The sequence below is a fragment of the Cotesia typhae genome, unplaced genomic scaffold (assembly GCF_013202065.1).
Source record: "Cotesia typhae breed Kobodo isofemale line unplaced genomic scaffold, CoteBio_Ctyphae contig_56, whole genome shotgun sequence".
Lineage (NCBI taxonomy): Eukaryota > Metazoa > Arthropoda > Insecta > Hymenoptera > Braconidae > Cotesia > Cotesia typhae.
The window spans coordinates 1,044,177-1,065,089 of record NW_027423760.1 but is presented as its reverse complement, the minus strand read 5'-3'; the positions used below and the strand labels follow the sequence as shown (position 1 = coordinate 1,065,089).

General features: G+C 28.9%; 2 protein-coding genes across 4 annotated transcripts in view; one reads left to right on the top strand and one right to left on the bottom strand.

The window, feature by feature from the left end:
* Window positions 1-9,973, bottom strand: part of Bre1 (E3 ubiquitin-protein ligase Bre1) — a 116,644-nt gene extending 106,671 nt beyond the window's left edge. Inside the window, exons 1-7 of one of the 3 annotated variants that reach the window (XM_074250295.1) lie at window positions 9,821-9,973; window positions 9,263-9,454; window positions 8,013-8,183; window positions 7,626-7,812; window positions 7,380-7,568; window positions 7,191-7,309; window positions 6,885-7,121 (exon numbers count right to left, since the gene is read on the bottom strand). In XM_074250295.1, the coding sequence (XP_074106396.1) occupies window positions 6,885-7,121; window positions 7,191-7,309; window positions 7,380-7,568; window positions 7,626-7,812; window positions 8,013-8,162 (882 nt within the window). In that variant the 5' untranslated portion in view covers window positions 8,163-8,183; window positions 9,263-9,454; window positions 9,821-9,973. Of the gene's footprint in view, window positions 1-6,884; window positions 7,122-7,190; window positions 7,310-7,379; window positions 7,569-7,625; window positions 7,813-8,012; window positions 8,184-9,262; window positions 9,708-9,820 lie in introns of those variants that run through there. The other 2 variants (XM_074250297.1, XM_074250294.1) reach the window with 2 other exon arrangements.
* Window positions 9,974-10,183: 210 nt separating this feature from the next.
* On the top strand, window positions 10,184-19,883 carry LOC141532121 (uncharacterized). The gene is made up of 4 exons (XM_074250301.1): window positions 10,184-10,285; window positions 17,997-18,137; window positions 18,273-18,369; window positions 18,706-19,883. The coding sequence occupies exons 2-4, from the start codon at window positions 18,028-18,030 to the stop codon at window positions 19,156-19,158; spliced, it is 660 nt and encodes a 219-aa protein (XP_074106402.1). The 5' UTR covers window positions 10,184-10,285; window positions 17,997-18,027; the 3' UTR covers window positions 19,159-19,883.
* Window positions 19,884-20,913: the final 1,030 nt, after the last annotated feature.

Below are 20,913 nucleotides of genomic sequence, written 5' to 3'. Positions count from 1 at the left end.
AAAATTGACAATTTTAATTTAATACATTTCCGGTGGCAAACTATCCCCTTTAAGCTATAGTTCATGTAAAAGTTATTCTTGCGCCGCCTGGCGTGTGTAATTGCAAGCTGTCAAATGTCTTTTTTCACTGTAGTTTCCCATCTATTATAAGATTAGCATGCATCGTTATATTATTTAGTCTCTGGCCGTCCGCTTTTTACATAAGAAAAAAGTTAAAATCTAAAAATCTGGGTCGCTATAGTTTGTGCTGATTATTTTTAATAATTTTAAATAGAAATTATAAAGATAATTGATAATAATCAAGTAATACGCGTAATAAAAAGCATGAACTACTATTATAAAATATCATATAAAAAAAAAAATCAAATTAAATTTGAAAAAAAACTTGTAACCTCAAAAAACGATTCTGCTTACGGTATATACACACTCGGTAGTCTGGCTTGAGAACGGAACTTGGCGCCAGATTCTACCGAATCTGTTGATGATTTAGCCTAATTATAATTACTCAAGTATATAGAAAATATAACACCTCTACATATTTGTAAATAAATAATTTCATTATAATGTAAAAATATTTTTAAGAGAAAGTTGTGCAAAATATCACTCATTATATATACATAGATATAATTTTAAATTAAATGAAGACTCGACTCAGCTGTAAACATGGATCCTAATTCCTTATTGGTTTAAAATTAGAGCGCGCACACTCTGTGGATTCTTTAAATTTAGGAGTTAAAAACTAATGTTATTTATGATTATTAATCGATATTAGACATTATTGATGTTTTTAGGAATTATACAGGAAGATTTTTAAAAAATGAGTAAGTACATATTTCATTTAAACAAAAAAAAATTTTTTTCAAATTTAAAAAAAAATTTTTGGATACGGATATCTTTAAAAATATTCAAATTTTAGAAAAATCAAAAAATGTATATGTGTATTTTCATGAAAACTGTACGTACAATTTTTGATTTAAAAAAAAAATTATTTTTGGAGAAGTTATTTTGAACCAAAGCTCCCAGCACAAAAAACGTAATTCAAAAAAATTTATATGCAAATAATTGAAAATAAATTAAAATGACGAGTTTTTGAGAAATTAGGATAATCCAGAACTTTTAGAGAGCTTCCTAAAAATTATTTTTGGTCATAAAAAATTTTTTAAAAATTTTGTACATGTAGATATTTTCGCGCCAAATAATCTCATATGCATCAATTTGTTGTAACTCCATGCCTAATCGAGATATCCTAAACTAAAAATTATTTTTGTCAGCTATGTGCTAACTTCAGGGTCATTTTTTTCAACGATAAAACAGGCTGAAAACTTGTAGGCAAGTGAGAATAGAAGCCGGTAAAACGCCAAGCTGTTAATATTAATATTTAGAGATGCCTTTTTTTAATTTTCCATTTTCCATATAAATGAAATGAGAAACGAATTGTTTTTTTTGTTCTTTATTTTTACAGCTCGGCATTCGCACCTCATATAAATATGCCCATCGTATACTTTTCTAGAGAATTAAACGCTCTACAAAAAAGATCTTTTACACTTTCATCATAGAATAGCCGCTCTAGAGATACTCAAATTTAAACTTCGAAATGTATAAAACTTTGAATTTTCAGTTATTAAACGGAAACAAATTTATTTAATACTGTCTTAAAAATTATTTTTATCTGTAAAATTGGTTCTGATGCGCTATGATTTTCATAAAGCTAAAAGAAAGCAAACATACCAAATTTTTTTTCTTCATTTCATTTACTGTAAAAAAATCATCACTGTTCAAACAAAGTTACGCAATGTGACTACAACGATTGAAGTGTTCTTCTATTACAGGATATTTTTGTCAGGATATTTTTGTCGATGCTCTTTTACTACTTGTAGTAAAACTTGAAATTGTTCTTCATCTTCAGTTTGACATGTGTTATATTCTTTCACTAAAGCAACTTCACGTTCTGAAATCTCATTGACAACTTTCAATTTTGCGCGCCTCATAAGCGAAGCGTTGAGGTGGGTACTACTGTCACTTCACGCAAAACAACTGATTTTTCAAACTTAAAATATCTCTATTTATCACATATTGCACTTATAAAATAATATGCACACACACATATCAAGAAAAAACCCTATTTTTAACACTCATGATATTTTTATGCTACTTTTATTATTTAAACTAGTTAAAAAACTTCTGTCTTGGACGTCCGTGTGTCCGTATGTGCGGATCTCGTATCTTGTGATCACGATAACGAGTGAAATACTTCACTTATCGAGTTGGTTTTCTTTTTATAGGCGTCAGTATTTTAAAGAATAGAAGCATATTACTTTTCACGATATAATTCGATGTAGTTTAATTATTATTTAATAAATTAAATATCGACTGTTTTTTTTTTAGTACTGTGGTATATCTATATATATTGTGATACACCTAGTGTATCCAGCAGGTGACGCTACTTGTTATATGAGCGCTATCTATTACGAGAGCGCGAATTCAAATGAAATATTTACAAATAATCTCAATTTTATTGTAATGAATGGGATTATGAGGCGTGCACTTTGGATTTTCCAACTATTTCGATAAACTTTAAATTTTGATTCGGAGCAATAATTGCAGAAGTTAAAGTAAACCAAGCTTTGATGTAAATAAAACCATAAAAACACAAATTTTATCGTAGATTTTTCGTTTCTTGTGCTGTTCATTAAGATCCACCTCTAAATAAGAATATTTTAAAACTGTAGATAGCGTTTAACATCCACCTTGCATGGTGTATAGCACCAGGACGCTTAAAAAAAATTTTCTGATTTGGACTATCATCAAGAATTATTGAGGATAATTACCGGAGTTTCTTATAATCATTCCATGGGTGAAAAATCTAATAGCACATAACTTATAAATTGTAATAATGATTTTTTGAACGTCTAAGTACACATGAGTATCTCCAGAGCGGCTAACTCAATGATAAAAGTGTAAAAGACCTTTTTTGTAGAGCGTTAAATAGTCTAAAAAAATATGCGATGGGCATATTTATATGAAGTATGAATGCCGAGCTATAAAAATAAAGAACAAAGAAACAATTATTCTCATGTTATTTAAATCGGAAATGGAAAATTATAAACAGGCACCTCTAAATTTTAATATCAAGATCTCCGCGTTAAACCGGCTTCTTTTCTCACCTGCCTATAAATTTTCAGCTTGTTTTTTCGTTGAAAAAAAAGTCGCCTGAAAATGAAACACCCTAATACATACATACATACATACATACATACATACATACATACATACATACTAGGGTGGGTCAAAAAAATCGAATAATTTATTTTTGATTTTATACTCTGAAAAATAGGTTCGTAGACACCTAAAAAGAATTCTCTCCAAGTATAAGCTCTTAATTATAACGGGAAGGTCCTCCGCTTTGCGGGTTTCTATTTTTTTCGAATAATCAGATAAAAAAATTTATATCTCGCTTCCAACTGCTTGGAAAAATATTCCGTGGCATAGATTTTGTGAGAAATTGAATGCTTTACAAAAAAGGTCTCTTATGACTTTTTCAAAAACTCAACCGATTAAAAGATATTCATAGTTGAAGTTTGGCTATTTTAAGGAAAATATTCGTTTTTATTATGAATTTTATAAGTCGATGAAAAAAAATTATTTCGGATTGCGGAACTCATGATTTTGTAGGAAATTTACTGCTCTACAAAAATGGTCTCTTATGATTTTTGATTAAGTGAAGCCGTTACGAGATATTCATCGTCAAACATTAACGAATATCAATATTTCCAGTTTTTGATCAATAATTCGATAAATTTTAATTTAAACTATGAGTTTCAGGAAAATTTACATAAATTTGAGTTTCGATCGATAAAGAAATGTTATAATAAGTTAGATAAAGAATTATTGGAATTATCATTGATTTTCCTTGGAGAAATGCCTCAAGAAAAGATTTCTTTCAAACGTCCTGGTGCTGTTCATCATGCTAGATGGATGGCTAAGGCCATTTATAGTTTGAAAATGTATCTATTCAGAGATGAATTCAAACTCTCTCAGAAAGAATTGCATGGTCTTCGTCATTTCTGTATTTTTATAGTCACATTGTATTTAAAAGCTTGGTTTTCATCAACTTCTGCAACAACTGCTGCTTATCATGACTTGCAGTTTATGAAAAATTTATTGGAGTACAAACATATCAATCCTTTGATTTCTTCAGCTACGTGTGAAAAAAATGATTTCGCACTTATGGTATTTGAGCGATGAACTTGCCATTTTATCACTGTTTGACGATGGCGTTCCATTAGAAGTAAAAAAGTATTGTTGAAGCTGTTAATACTCGTGAAGGTACAGATTCTAAAGCTAAAAGATTTGTAATTGCTAAAAAGATTTGAATTCATTGGCGCAGAGAACTCTGAGTGACTTTGTGTCTAAAAAGTCATTAAATCTTTTCAAAATCTTCGATCTACCGTATGACTTTCTTGATGTCGATGTTGAATTATGGCCTACTAATGAGAGTTATCTCGAAAATAAAGAATACTTTCAACAACTAAAAGTTGTCAATGATTCAGCAGAGCGAGCTGTTGCATTAGTTAGTGAATATAATCAATGCTTGACAAAAATGAAGAACAATTCCAGTACTTATTGCAAGTTGTCAAAGAACATCAAAAACATTCCCAAATTGTAATAAAAGAAATTATTTATAGTAATAGCGTACTGTTATGTTAAAAATATAGACAATTATATTGCAATTGATAATTCAATAAAAAATTTATCTATAAAAAAGTTAAATACTGGTTGTTTCTCACTTGATTCAATACTTTTCATATTAAATTTGACAAAGAAATATGTCATTCACTTCAAATTAAACTAATCATTGGCTATATGTCGAAAAAAATGCTCTAATTTCTTGTTTTAATGCAATCAAACAAGCTCAAGACTGAAAACAATATTAAAAAAATTGTTTATAACATTTCTTTATCGATCGAAACTCAAATTTATGTAAATTTTCCTGAAACTCATAGTTTAAATTAAAATTTATCGAATTATTGATCAAAAACTGGAAATATTGATATTCGTTAATGTTTGACGATGAATATCTCGTAACGGCTTCACTTAATCAAAAATCATAAGAGACCATTTTTGTAGAGCAGTAAATTTCCTACAAAATCATGAGTTCCGCAATCCGAAATAATTTTTTCATCGACTTATAAAATTCATAATAAAAACGAATATTTTCCTTAAAATAGCCAAACTTCAACTATGAATATCTTTTAATCGGTTGAGTTTTTGAAAAAGTCATAAGAGACCTTTTTGTAAAGCATTCAATTTCTCACAAAATCTATGCCACGGAATATTTTTCCAAGCAGTTGGAAGCGAGATATAAATTTTTTTATCTGATTATTCGAAAAAAATAGAAACCCGCAAAGCGGAGGACCTTCCCGTTATAATTAAGAGCTTATACTTGGAGAGAATTCTTTTTAGGTGTCTACGAACCTATTTTTCAGAGTATAAAGTCAAAAATAAATTATTCGATTTTTTTGACCCACCCTAATACATACATACATACATACATGCATGCATGCATGCATGCATGCATGCATGCATGCATACATGGTAACATCGCAGGGGTAGTCAGAGAAGCTTCCTATGACCTTAAAACGTCGAGATTTGATGAAAACTCGATTTTTGCAAAACGGGGTAAAACCAATAACTTCTCAAGTATTGAAAATTTTCGATTTTCTTTGCGGGAAGTTCGAAATTATCTAATTTATGTTAAAACAATGAAAACGGTATGAGGTTTCCGTAGTTATGTTCTAATTTTGACAGTAAACACTAGTAGCAGCAAGAAATATCCTCAGCGCAAAATTATATAGCTTTTACTTCAATAATATAACTGAATCATTTCATAACTTCTGAAATAGATTCGTTATTATCTCACTTGATAGCTCTGGTTGCTATATCATTATTTTGATAATTCCGACAGCAGTATCGATTATTCATCCTTCTACACCTAAGTTGTATGTATTGTGCTGTTTATGGTTGAAAATTTACTTTGACTTGTTTTATGTCTGTTAATTCGTTGTTGTTTGATAAACATTGAATTATCCATTATTAACTTCGATTTCATAGATGTTGTAATTTATGAAAAAAGTCAGGAATTAAGACGAGCTTCTAAAAACTTACAAATGTTATGACAAAAATAGCAATTAATGATTTTTAATAGGAAAAAAAAAAATGTTTTTGAATTTCAAAAATCAAAAAAAAAAAAGTAGCCACGGAGGTCCCACGGCCGCAACCACCTGAAGAATTGCGGAGTAGATAGTAGTTTGTACACAAATTTTCAGGAAAATCAAAATATGTATAATTTTTGGAAAACGACTTTAGATTTAAAACTCGAAAATAACGCAAAATAATTTTTCGAAAAAATTATTCGTATTTTTTCTCAAAAGTACGTGGAAAAACGAAACTTTTTTATTCTTTGAGTTTTTTTTATTTAAACCATTTTTTAAAAAGTTATAAGCAAAGAATCATGGAGAGCGGTTTTTTTTCTAAATTTCACATCTTTTGAACCAATGATAAAAAAAATCTTAAAATTTAGGATGAACTTTCTGATGAGTACTAATAGATATCAAAAAACAAAGGAAATTAAACATTCTAATTTGTAATATAATGTAATTAAGAAGTGATGGATACATCGATAGTATATTTGCTGTGAATAAAAATTCAATAGCAAAGCACACACGTCAACATAAACAAAAGCTTGTAAGTTTTACGACAAACCAGTCGATCTTATTTCAATTAAACTATTTAAAGTTTTAAATTCTATTTAGATCATTGGAATGTCAATGAATGCGGCAAAAATGACTCAAGGAAAAGTTGTTATTAAAATCAAAAAAGAATACCTTTGTTTGCGAAACACTGGATGCAACCAGAGAAGTCGATTTATTATTTCCTTTTTCATCAGAACCATGAATTTGTTGAAATGTTTTTAGTTTTTCAATTGCCTCACCAAGATGATGTTCTAGTTTATCATTTCTTGCACGAACTTTATTTAATTCATATTGTAAATCATCAACCTGGTTTCTTAATTCAGCCGTGAGCGTATCTTTTCCAGTAATTGTGTCTTGCAGCTCAGACATCTATAATTATCACAAGTTACTCGAGTATTTTAAAATGAGGTTGAAAATATTGAAAACAAAAGTACATACTTTCAACGACATTGCGTGATATTTTTCATGAAGCTGGAGGTTTATAGCTTGCAAATTACGGTTTTCTGCTTGAATTTCTATATTCGTCTTTTTAATAACTTCGTCAATTTGTAAAGTTTCTTGAAATAAAATTTTTATCATGAATATAAAATTGTGTGGTAAAATTAATTTTTACAAATATTAACAAACCTCCACTATATTCGCCTTTCAAAGCGAGAGATATTTTTTCATTTCGTTGTGATAATCGATCAAATGCCTGTACAACTTTAGAAACAGCGCGTTTCGATACTTGTACTCGGTGTGCCAATTTATCATTTAATTCTTCTTTATCCCAAGAAGATAATTGCATTAAAAAAGATGTTGTTGCTTCTGACTCATCTGAAAAGTATTAAATAATTATATTCAATTTGCATCAAAATAAATTTAATAGGTTACTTTTATTTTCTGATTCATCGGCAGTTTCAGCATCAAATCGTTGAAGCAATACACGAATATCTTCATTTAATTGATTCCAATAACGATTGACAACATTTAATACTGCGTCATCTTGCATCTGTCTTTTTTCTAGTTGTTCTATTCGTTGACGAAGTTCTGTTTCTATGCGATGCCGCTGTTCTAATCTCTATTAAGGAAAAAAACACACACATATATATATATATATATATATATATATATATATATATATATATATATATATATATATATATATATATATATAATAATTAATAATAATAATAATAATAATAATAATATATTAGTAAACATATTTCATCTGTACCGATATTTATTAATGGATAGTTAACCTAAAGTTTATAAAATTACCTGGGCAAGCTTTTTGTTCTGAAACTGTAATACTTTCATATCCATTTCTTCCAACGTAGAAATCGATCCAATGAAAATCGGTTCAAACTGAACTTTTTTTATAGGCGGTTGAGATATTGAATCCCCATTATCAGCAGAACGTTTCGACATCTCTGCGACTGTTTATAATTGCTTTAAAAATAAATGTGGATTAAAAAAACCTTTTTTCTTTTAGCTTAAAATTAATATTATGACGATTAAACTTTACATAAAATTCAAAAAGAATTCATTGCAACACATTGAAAGAAAAGCTAACTTGATTAAGCAAAAATAATTTCTGAGCAGTTTTTGATTTTTTAATTTATCATGGTTTCAATATTCTCAACTCAAAATTTTTACTACCTATAATCAATAACTATTCATGCTGGATTCAAAGTATATAAACGTTAGACAATAAAATCAAATTATTTCAAGTTTTCGTATAAAATAAAAATATTGCAAACACATTATCATTTTGAAAGTTTCTAGGTTATACACTAACCTGACTATGGTTCGCGTTTACTTAGGGTACCCCTATAATCTATCCAAGAAATGATATAAAAGCAAAGCCGCTAGAAGTCATAATATTAAACGTAGTATACGTATTCAAAATACTTGACCAATCAGTACTTTCAAGAAAATGGAAAAAAAAATATTTTTAACCATCAAAATTTGTTGAAACTCAATATGTTCAGGTTTATAAAAACAATTTTTTACAGTTTTTTTTCTCTTTTGTAACTAGAAGGATTAATAATTATAGATGTAATCAATGATATGTTGTTATTAATTTTAACATAATTTTGATTGTCAAAATTGAATCCATCAAATGAAATTAATTAATAAATTTATACGGATGTTACCGAGAGTCAGCATCAAAACTATCGTTCTTTCGAAAAAAAATTTTTTTTTCAGTAAACTAAGATGAAATATGTAACATTCATTGTATGTAACAATAATTATAAAAAAGTACTGTGTGATTTGTTAAAACAAAATTACATATTAATTAAAAAAAAAAATATATATATATATATATATATATATATATATATATATATATATATATATATATATATATATATATATATATATATATATATATATATATTAAAATCACACCTAGAAGTATCGTAAATATCTATTTGAACAATTTAGTTACTAATATAAATAATAATCATATTAATAATGTAAATAATAATGCCTTCATGAGATTAAAACAAATAGTAAATAATTACCTTCGAAATAGTAGTAAATGGTTTAGTTTTCAAAATTATGATAATAATTAATGCTCTCACCAATTAACCTTCAATGGTTAATTAATACAACTTTAAACCATTTGTCTTGGCATACAATAAATCATTTTTATTTCTATCAGGATCATAATGCAAGTTGAACTATTTTTTACCGCATCGATTATACGTAACTCGCTATTAACAAGACCAGTAATAAAAACAAATTGAAACATCAAGAGGTTAGCTTATATAAAAACACATATTTTATTGCAAATTGAAAGATAATCAAGCTCAAAGCAATATTTGGCAAGTTAAATGATCTACGAAAGATCAGTGTAGCCAGATCGTGCGATTTTTTACCCCACTTTGTACCGCTTTCAATGTAGTCAGATGAGAGTGTCCTACAAAGTGGGGGTAAGAAAAGAGCACGTTCTGGCCACACTGCGAAAGATGTTGTTTTTTTGTTCTAAGGAGTGTGCGACATTTTGCAGAACTGGATATGAGATTTCGTATGTTAAGGTTGGCCAAGTGGTTGTACTAAACATTGTCGTATCGTGCCACCTGGTTGCGACAAGACTCATTGCAGAAATTGTGAATAAAACAGATTTCCCAAATAAATGTAACGAAAATCCAATAGATGGCGGATACATGTGCATTTTTAACTTTAATATAATTTTTATAATAGTTGTGAGCTCCATGCGAAAGCATAAATATATTTTTCGCTCGTAAACAAGTAGATAATGCGTACTCCAATATACAATTTATTGTTTATTAAGTTGTAATAATCATTCAGTGATACCAATTAAAAATATTTATGCAATCAATATCATAAAAATTATTTCGGTAAAATGATTCCTTTTTCATTACAATTTTTATTTATTATTTGTAGAGTACTATAATCGGTAGTCAAATGGGAATAATTATAAATTATTGGTGATAATTCATCGTTTTTTTAATATTAATGTTAAAACTCTTATAAATATTACTGGATTAATAGAAAACAATGCACGATTGAAAATTACATTTGTGAGTACAAATTAATTTGTTAATTTATACAATTTTATATTGTTACTAACGTTTGTACAATGTATTCATCATAATTTATATTTATATATTTTATTTTCTTTAATTTTTGAGGACTCTCGTGTTCAAAATTTACATTTTTAATAAAAATACTCCAAAATTTATAATTTATCATTAACACGTGTTTCTCATTAATAAAGTGCCCGGCCAATTAGAATAAAAATATAAAGGTGCTGTAAATTTTTAATAAGACCCATTTCCGCATTTATCGGCCAGTATTATTATAAACAAACTAATATGATCAGTACTTGACTAGGCATGTCATAAAAATAATACACGAAATACACCTCAGTACGGATGGCCCGGTATAATTGATAAAAATTATATATAATCATTACCAGGCCAATTGATATTAAAAAGTTAAAGGATTTTTAACATTTCATAGGACCCACTTTGGGACGGATGACTCAATATTAATGTTAAAACAAATTTTTATATACTCAGCCAAGTATTTTTCATTTAGCAATTTGGAGTATAGAGAAATATGAGCTAAGTGGGGATAGCGGCAATCGTAGTCCGTTATACGATTGTGAGAGAAACAGTTTAGTTTTCGTCGTGTATGCATGTGCTCTCTTCTACTAATTTTTTTGCTCCCCTCTTTACAAAATTGAATACAGTTTTCTCACTCTCAAACAAAGACATCCCAAATAAAGTCAAGGTTGCAATCCAAGGTCAACCTGTAAAGGGATTATTTGAAATTGTCAATAACTTTAGGGTTACACCTTATCAAGGATGATGTAGAATAACATAAAAAAAAATGTAAAACCGATACAAGGTTGATAATATTATGAAAGTTGATGATTGCTAAAAGTTTACAGAAAATTTCTCGGCCCAGAAGGTCCGGAATTATTTATTAAAACTATGTCATCAGTGCTCCGTTTTAAAAATGTTCTGAGAATTGTTCTTATCCATTTTTAATATTTATCCACACTGAAAAAAAAGTTTTTTCCCCTCCTAGAATACTAAATTTTTTACTCAAGTTTTCTTGATTTAAAAAAAACTGGTTTTCTTAACGTTAAAATACCACGTTTTATTATAAGGCTAGTTTTTTGACTATCAGAAAACTATATTCTTATAGTTAAAAAACTTTCGTATTTTAATCATAAGAATACCATTTTTTTAACTATAAGGAAACATTTCCTAGGAGGAAAAAAACTTTTTTCAGTGCACAATTACGGACGAGCAACATTTTGAAATTGTTAATACTTTTTAATATTATAATTATTTCAATAACATTATTAATTTTTTATACCCAGCGATCCCAATGAATACTTGGGATTGCAAGTTTCGATTTCTATAAAAACCTTAGTCTTCATAATTATATTCTAGCACATCTAGTGCGCTAAAGAAAAATTTTATATACAGTAATTCATTAAAAATAATGACAAGTATGATTATTAACAAAAATAATAATCTAATTGAAAAATCTTGAACTTATTCTGGCACGGATTGCCCGGAAACGATTATAAATATTAGGTACTTTCCAGTTTCGTTACTTTCAAATGACTTCGGTCTTCAGAATTATATCCTGGGATTTCTATTGCACGAGAAAAAAAAACATTTAGCATACTTTAATTCATCATCAATAAGGACGAGTATAATTATTAACACACAGAAGACCCTAAATTAAAAATTTAAAAATGATCTTGGCACGGATTGCCCGGCAATAATTATGAATATTAGGTACTTTCAAGTATTATTATTTTCAAAGGACTTCGGTCTTGAGAATTATATCCTGGGATATCTACTGCACGAGAATAAAAAAATTCAACATACTTTAATGCCCCGTCAATAATGACGAGTATAATTATTAACACACAGAAGACCCTAAATTAAAAATTTAAAAATGATCTTGGCACGGATTGCCCGGCAATAATTATAAATATTAGGTACTTTCAAGTTTCATTATTTTCAAAGGACTTCGGTCTTGAGAATTGTATCCTGGGACATATAGTGGTGTTTTAAAACTATAAAAAAGAATTAGGATATTAAGTACTCTGCTTGCAATTTACAGAAGAGTGAGAGTGGTACATAGATCTTGGTAAACCCACTTTCATTGAAATTGCCACAAAATATTTTATCCAATAGATACTCGATGTTCTCAATTACTTTGTTTTCCTAAAAATTAATTAATTTTTTAATAAAAAAGATCATTTTCCGATCGATTATTCAATTAAAATTTAAGTGTTGTCAATTATCAACGTGGCCCAACTCTACATAAATGAACTATAATTATGAATTAAAAATATTCTAGAATCAGTATCCGGCCAATTACAATAAAAATATAAAGGAGTTGTAAGTAATTTACGGGACATATCTTGGCTACAATGGCCCGGTATTGTTCATAAATAATAATTTTTGGCAGTACTCAGTTAGGTATGTCATAAAAATGAAACCTTGTTAATCATTTACGAAAAACCCCTTGGCACGGATGACCCGGTATTAGTAATATAAATAATATTTAATCAGCACCAGATCAATTATATTATAAAATTAAAGGGCTTGAAACATTCAATAGTACCTATCTCGGCACAAATGATTTCATGTTAATGTTTAAATACATTTTTAAATATGTAGGCTATGTTGGGGTAGCGTCTATCCTGGTTTGATATATTTAGTTCTGAGAGTAACAGTATCCTTTAGAGGAAATGACAATCGGCCCGAGCTTGGCCACGGCTTCAACAAGTAAATAATTTTTATGAACTTCATCTCCTTGATTTAAGTAGAAAAAAATTCAAATTTCCGATCCACGGTCAACTGTTAAGGGGATAATTTTAAATTATAGATTGTTTATAATTTACGCAAGGCACCTTGGCGATAATGGTCCTTAATTATTAAAAAAATATATATATATATATATATATATATATATATATATATATATATATATATATATATCATCAGTACAAGGCCAATTATTTTAGAACAATAAATGATTTTTGAAAATTTATACAAAAATTTTTGGCACGGATGGCCCGGAGTGATCCATTAAATGCAGGATTGTTATGGGTTTCTGGCAAAATTATAAATTTAAAATTAGATTTTGCTAAAATTTTACGTCGCTTATCATGGCTCGTCTAAGCAGGAATAATTTATTAATGATTATATTTGATCAGTATCGCCCGGTAGTTCTGAAAAATAAAGGGATAATAGAGTGGCGGCACTATTTGAATCTGGCAAACTCATCTTCACATAGACAATTTCACTTAATTTGTTTAATGATTATATTTAATTTAGTTAATAATAAAAATCTTAAAAAAAAATATGGTCCACAATAAGCAAGCCTTACCTTGGTATGTTTAGTTAATAATCATTTCTAAAAATGATATATTATCAGTTAGAGGTCTCAATTATTTTATAAGAATTAATAATTGTTGAAATTTCATCGAAAATGTCTCGGCACAGATGGCCTGGAATTAATTTTTAAATATTAAAAGTCATTGAACATTTATGGAAAATCCCTTGCCACAAATGACCTGGTAGTACGATGAAAAGAAATGGATAATAAATACCTTGCTCAGACTGTCAGAAAGAGTAAGGGTAAAACTCGTTTAAAAGATTACTACGCTCTGATCAGCCTTTCTATCCACCAAGAATTAAAAATAATTTCACTCTATCATCGCCATTATATAGAATGATTCATGCATGTGTTACGTTCCCAAATTTTGGGTGTAATTATATTTTTCAATTTAAATAATTTATTTAAATGTCCAGATTTTGACCTCGTTAGGAAGTCGATAGACTCCAGGTGGGTCATGTCACTGATTTATCCGCGAAGTACTGTTTACATATAAGTTTTGATAATTCAGATTTTTAATTTATAAATAAAATATATTTTAATATTTTACTGTTGTTGTACCTGCCTACAGGTAGGTAATGGGTAGAGTGCCTGAACGCTGGCTAGCGCTCTGGGCGATTTCACCAGGGTGAGAACAGCTAATAAGCGCTCTCACCCTGGGGGTAAAAGATAGGATATTTTGAATAGAATACCCGAACGCTGGCTAGCGCTCTAGGTAAAGGAACCAGGGTGAAACGCTGATAAGCGCTCTCAACCCTGGTTGAAGGTTTTGATAAGTACCCTTTTTAATCGATTAACAATTAAAAAAGAAGTATTTATTAATAAGGAATTGGCAGGTTCAGCCTCGGACCAGCAGAGATTGCTCCTCTGCTAAGTCCTTGCGCTGACAGTTCCAGAGGAAGTCTGGAGACAGAATGTAAATGCAATAATAATTACAGAGAGTTTTATAATGAATTTAAGCAACGTTGCATCTCAGGTTACCCTATGAGAACATCAACGCAGTCCAAAACCCACAACGTAGTCTGTTTAGTCTACTAGGCTGCGTTGACGTTCTATAAATCTGTTATCTCGAGGTATTTCCGTTACGAAATACCTCGGATTAAATGATTTAAATAATTATTTAATGATTTTTAAAATAGATTTATAAAACTTTAAATAAATTTAAAATTTACGAGAACGTAACAAATGTAACTTTATTGTACGTCAAAGTAATAATTTTGACTTGCTTGAATCTTCTTCATCAATTAGTCCCAGTGCCCTTGCATCACTGGTAGTTAACACTAGATGAAAAGAGTAACACTAAACCATTTAGGTTTGTAAATTACATCTTTATATTAATAATAATTTATATTACAGAATAATTTTATCCAGCATTAGTGTATTAGTGTATTAAAATTTCTATAAATTTCTATGTAAGTTTCTGTTATTATGGAATAACTCAATAATTGTAACGTATTTTGTTAACCGTTAACGCGCCTCTTGTATTACATTTTTGTAACTCAGAATTCTCTGTAATTGGCCTTCGGGCTGTTGAGATGTTGTAAAGTAAATAAATAAATAAATAAATCTCGGCACAAGGGGACATCCATTAATTATGTGAACTTAGATTTGGGGGGGAGAGGTGCAATGAAATCTCACCAAATCTCATTTAAACCGAGGGAGAGATAATCGAAAATCTCACCTCAACTTCAAAAAAAGTACACAAGTCTCCATGGATTGAGTAAAAATTTTCAAAAAGTCTTGTTTTTATCTGTTTTTGCTTAGAATTTTATTTAATTCAAATAAATTGACTATAGCATACCTGAACGGTTTATTATTTTACCGAATAATTAAAATGAATTTAGTTTGAAATATTTTTACCGTCAATTTCACGTAAGCGGAGGGGGTCAAGGCAAATCTCACAAAATCGCACTTTAGGGGGAGTCTAAACTGATTAAAAATAGCTCACGTAATTAATGGATGCCCCCAAGTGACTTCATGTCAATGTTTAAATAAATTTTTTGGATATGTGAGCCAAGTGGGGGTAACGTCAATCCCGGTTTGTTGTATACAGTTCTGAGAGTAACAGTATAATCGGAGATATATGTGTATGCCCCCCCTCTTCTGCCTCTTTTTCTACCCCTCTTTACAAAATAGGATAGAGTTTTCTCACTCTAAGAGAAAACTATCCGAAAAAAATTCAAATTTCCGATCCAAGGTCAACCGTTAAGGGGATAATTTTAAATTATAGATTGTTTATAATTTACGGAAGACACCTAGGCGAGGATGGTCCGTAATTACCGTAATTATTTAAAATATATATATATATATATATATATATATATATATATATATATATATATATATATATATATATATATATATATATATATATATATATATATATATATATATATATATATATATATATATATATATATATATATATATATATATCAGTAGAAGGTCAATTTTTTTAGAAAAATTAATGATTTCGGAAAATTAATAGAAACATTTTTGGCACGGATAACCCGGAGCTATTTATTAAATACAGTGTTACTATGGGTACCAGGCCAAGTTAAAAGTCTAAAAAGTCTAAAGAGCGGGAATTATTAATGAACGATTATACTTGATCAGTATTAGGCCAATCATCGAATAAAAATAAGAGAACGTATATTAATTGTAAAAGACACTTTGGCACGGATCGCTCGGTGGTACTGAAGAAAAAAAGGGATAATTAACATCCTGCTTGCCTTTGGTTAAAGAGTGGGGCGCTATTTGATTCTGGCAAACTCATCTTCACATAGACGGCTTCATTTTTTTTTTAATGATTATATTTAATTTAGTTAATAATGAAATTCTTAAAAAAAAATATGGTCTACGATAAGTAAGCCTTATCTTGGTATGGATACACGCAAAAAAGAAAACTCGAAAAATTACAGTATATAACGCAACGTGGCGTTTCGTGATGGAAACTGGAAAAATTACAGTTTTAGATTGTAATTATTACAGATTTTATAAGAATTACATTGGAGAATCTAATATTTACATGGAAAGCTCTGAATATTAAATTAAAAAATTGAATTTAGTAAAATCTTATTTCAAACTGTAATTTTTCTAGTTTTGATTACGACAGGACCGATTTTACATTTTATACTGTAATTTTTCGAGTTTTCTTTTTTCCGTGTAGTTAATAATCATTTGTAAAGATGATATATTATCAGTGCGAGGCTTCAATTATTTTATAAAAATTAATAATTGTTGAAATTTTATCGAAAATGTCTCGGCACGGATGGCCTGGAATTAATTTTTAAATATTAAAAGTCATTGAACATTTATGGAACATTTATAAAAATTTTTATGGAATCAATATTTTTATAATTGTGAAATTCCAATGATCTGTTTTAATTATCCATTTTCTTTACTATTGGTAGAATACTAATCGGCCACCGAATGTAAATCATTCAAAATTATTACTGGTAAGCCTCAGTTTTACTATAAATGCAAGTAGTACAACTCCTCTAAAGCACTGCCGGAATAAAATAAATCAATGCAGTTTTTGGAATTTGCAATAATTTGCAGATCAACATTTATTTATAAATTATCACAATTTTATACTGTTCTTAACATTTTGACTTTGTTATCATGATAAATAATTTTTATTTATTTTCCTTTTATTATTACTGAGGACTTTTGAACACACATTTTATATTTACTACTAAAAATCATTATAGCTCATAATTCGCTGGAACTACCTTGCCACAGATTACCCAGTATTATTTTTCAAAAAAGGATTATAGGTATTCGGATAAGTATTAAATTAAAATTAATGTGACTCACTTTGGCACACATGAGTTGACATTATTTATGAAAAATTAAATATGATCAGTACCCAGCTGATAACTTCATAAACTGAAGTGTCCTTACAAATTACCGAGAAAACCATCTTGGCGCGGATGGCCCGTAATTTTTTTATTTAATAATAAACATTATTAGGAATTTTCGGCTAAGTATATTGGAGAAAAATTCTTGTGAGTAGAAAATCTGATGGAGATTTTCCTTGTTTCGATGTAATGAAAAAAATTTTTCGATTGAGAAATTAGTTTTCGTTCCAATTAATTGAACTTATTATTGATTACTTATAATTTATAATTAACATTACGACATACTTTTGTATTATTTTTATTGACATCACTACCGGTAACAATTGTTCTATTTTTATCAATGCAAAATAATCAAAAATAATTTCTGAATAACTTACACTAACCTTAAAAAAATAAAATTATGAAGTATGTAATTTCTCTATTGTAAAAAAATTACTGAGTTAATTGCACCAGGAATTGCTTAAATAAATTATCAATCGCATTCTTCCTCTAGATTTTACTTCTTGTGCCGTTTCAGTGAATCAATGTTTAAAGTATACAAGAACCGACGTTATGTTAAATTTAATCCCAAATTGATCTACGATAGAATTAAACTCAAGTGCTCAACACGAGAAAAGAACGATGCCGATTTAAAGTAAGTACATAATTTTTTTTTTTTAGGTTTTGTTGTTAACCTGTTTTATCTTTTTTTATAAAAATAAATTAACTTTATTCTTGATTCGCACCCATAGATTATTTCGGTACTTATAAAATTATTTATTATTTACAGAGATACCTGTCAGGCGAGATTATATGTTAGCACTTCACTGCACAAGCGAACCTTGCAGGTGGATGAATGCGATTTAAACCACAACCATCCACCATGTGTAAGTAATTATATTCGATATCAAGATGCTGCTGATAAAACGAATAACTTCTTCCCTACTTGCAAAATAATTCAACTTAAAATTCCGAAGTTATGAGAAAATTGCTTTTTATAATTTTTTGAGTGATATCTCTTGAAATGCTGCACTGGTTTTGATACAGTTTGTGGCAATTAATGTTGTTTATTGACATTAAAAGCTGATAAAAATGTGGAATCTATTGATACACTGATTTAAAAATTATTGCAAAAGAAAATGTTTGAAAATCTTTATTGTTGGGATTTTTCAAGATCTATATCAGTGTTCCTTTATAATAATTTTGATATTTCTTTCTTATAGATTGTAGGCAGATGTGGACCTGTGAAAGGGCGGCAACTCCTTTTGGAGAAAGCCATCGAGCTGAATAATTTGATGGTAAATAGGAAGAAACGTAGCTGTAATAACGTACTGCCAGTTAAAAAGCAATCAACCGAAAGTGGCCAAGAAGCTCGCAGCAAGTTAGAAATAAAACCAGCAGTCGTAATCCTGAGACGGATCGTTGATCCAAACGATGCTGATTTTATCAAATTTTTAGTATTCCTGGATGGATTGCGTTCTAAATTGGATATTGATGCAATTCTAAACAATAAGCAAGTTATTTTATTGCATCATTTATCCAACATTAATAGGGTCAATATCCTTGAAATTGTGAACTTCGACTTAATGAAAAGAAGAAAGTACTTCAGCCGATCTGCATTAGATTTGTTGATAGTGATGCTCAATGCGAAAAGTAACTCTTCAAAGAGGCTGTAGACACCTTAGTTATCGATCTTTATGTTTTCTTTCTTTTATATTACTATTATTTAATAATAAACATAAATTATTATTTTGTTACTTTTCTATTACATTATTTTTATACTTTATAAATAAAAAAATATAATAAAAACGAGTACTTTGATTATTTCTTGATGTAATACCGTTTGATCCGTGCCGGGCGAGTAACATAATTTTTTTTTTATTATCTATTATTTTTAATCATCCGCCTAATTAAAAATTTTACTAAATATGTATATTATTTCTCGACATAATGTACACTGTATGGTCAACAATTGATCTATTATTTCTTAAAGTTCATCCCTATCTTTCTTGAGAATCGACTGCATTATTAACTAAATTAAATATAATCATTAAAAAAAAAATGAAGCCGTCTATGTGAAGATGAGTTTGCCAGAATCAAATAGCGCCCCACTCTTTAACCAAAGGCAAGCAGGATGTTAATTATCCCTTTTTTTCTTCAGTACCACCGAGCGATCCGTGCCAAAGTGTCTTTTACAATTAATATACGTTCTCTTATTTTTATTCGATGATTGGCCTAATACTGATCAAGTATAATCGTTCATTAATAATTCCCGCTCTTTAGACTTTTTAGACTTTTAACTTGGCCTGGTACCCATAGTAACACTGTATTTAATAAATAACTCCGGGTTATCCGTGCCAAAAATGTTTCTATTAATTTTCCGAAATCATTAATTTTTCTAAAAAAATTGACCTTCTACTGATTATATATATATATATATATATATATATATATATATATATATATATATATATATATATATATATATATATATATATATATATATATATATATATATATATATATATATATATATATATATATATTTTTAAATAATTATTTTAATTACGGACCATCCTCGCCTAGGTGTCTTCCGTAAATTATAAACAATCTATAATTTAAAATTATCCCCTTAACGGTTGACCTTGGATCGGAAATTTGAATTTTTTTCGGATAGTTTTCTCTTAGAGTGAGAAAACTCTATCCTATTTTGTAAAGAGGGGTAGAAAAAGAGGCAGAAGAGGGGGGGCATACACATATATCTCCGATTATACTGTTACTCTCAGAACTGTATACAACAAACCGGGATTGACGTTACCCCCACTTGGCTCACATATCCAAAAATTTATTTAAACATTGACATGAAGTCACTTGGGGGCATCCATTAATTACGTGAGCTATTTTTAATCAGTTTAGACTCCCCCTAAAGTGCGATTTTGTGAGATTTGCCTTGACTCCCCCTCCGCTTACGTGAAATTGACGGTAAAAATATTTCAAACTAAATTCATTTTAATTATTCGGTAAAATAATAAACCGTTCAGGTATGCTATAGTCAATTTATTTGAATTAAATAAAATTCTAAGCAAAAACAGATAAAAACAAGACTTTTTGAAAATTTTTACTCAATCCATGGAGACTTGTGTACTTTTTTTTTGAAGTTGAGGTGAGATTTTCGATTATCTCTCCCTCGGTTTAAATGAGATTTGGTGAGATTTCATTGCACCTCTCCCCCAAATCTAAGTTCACATAATTAATGGATGTCCCCTTGTGCCGAGATTTATTTATTTATTTATTTACTTTACAACATCTCAACAGCCCGAAGGCCAATTACAGAGAATTCTGAGTTACAAAAATGTAATACAAGAGGCGCGTTAACGGTTAACAAAATACGTTACAATTATTGAGTTATTCCATAATAACAGAAACTTACA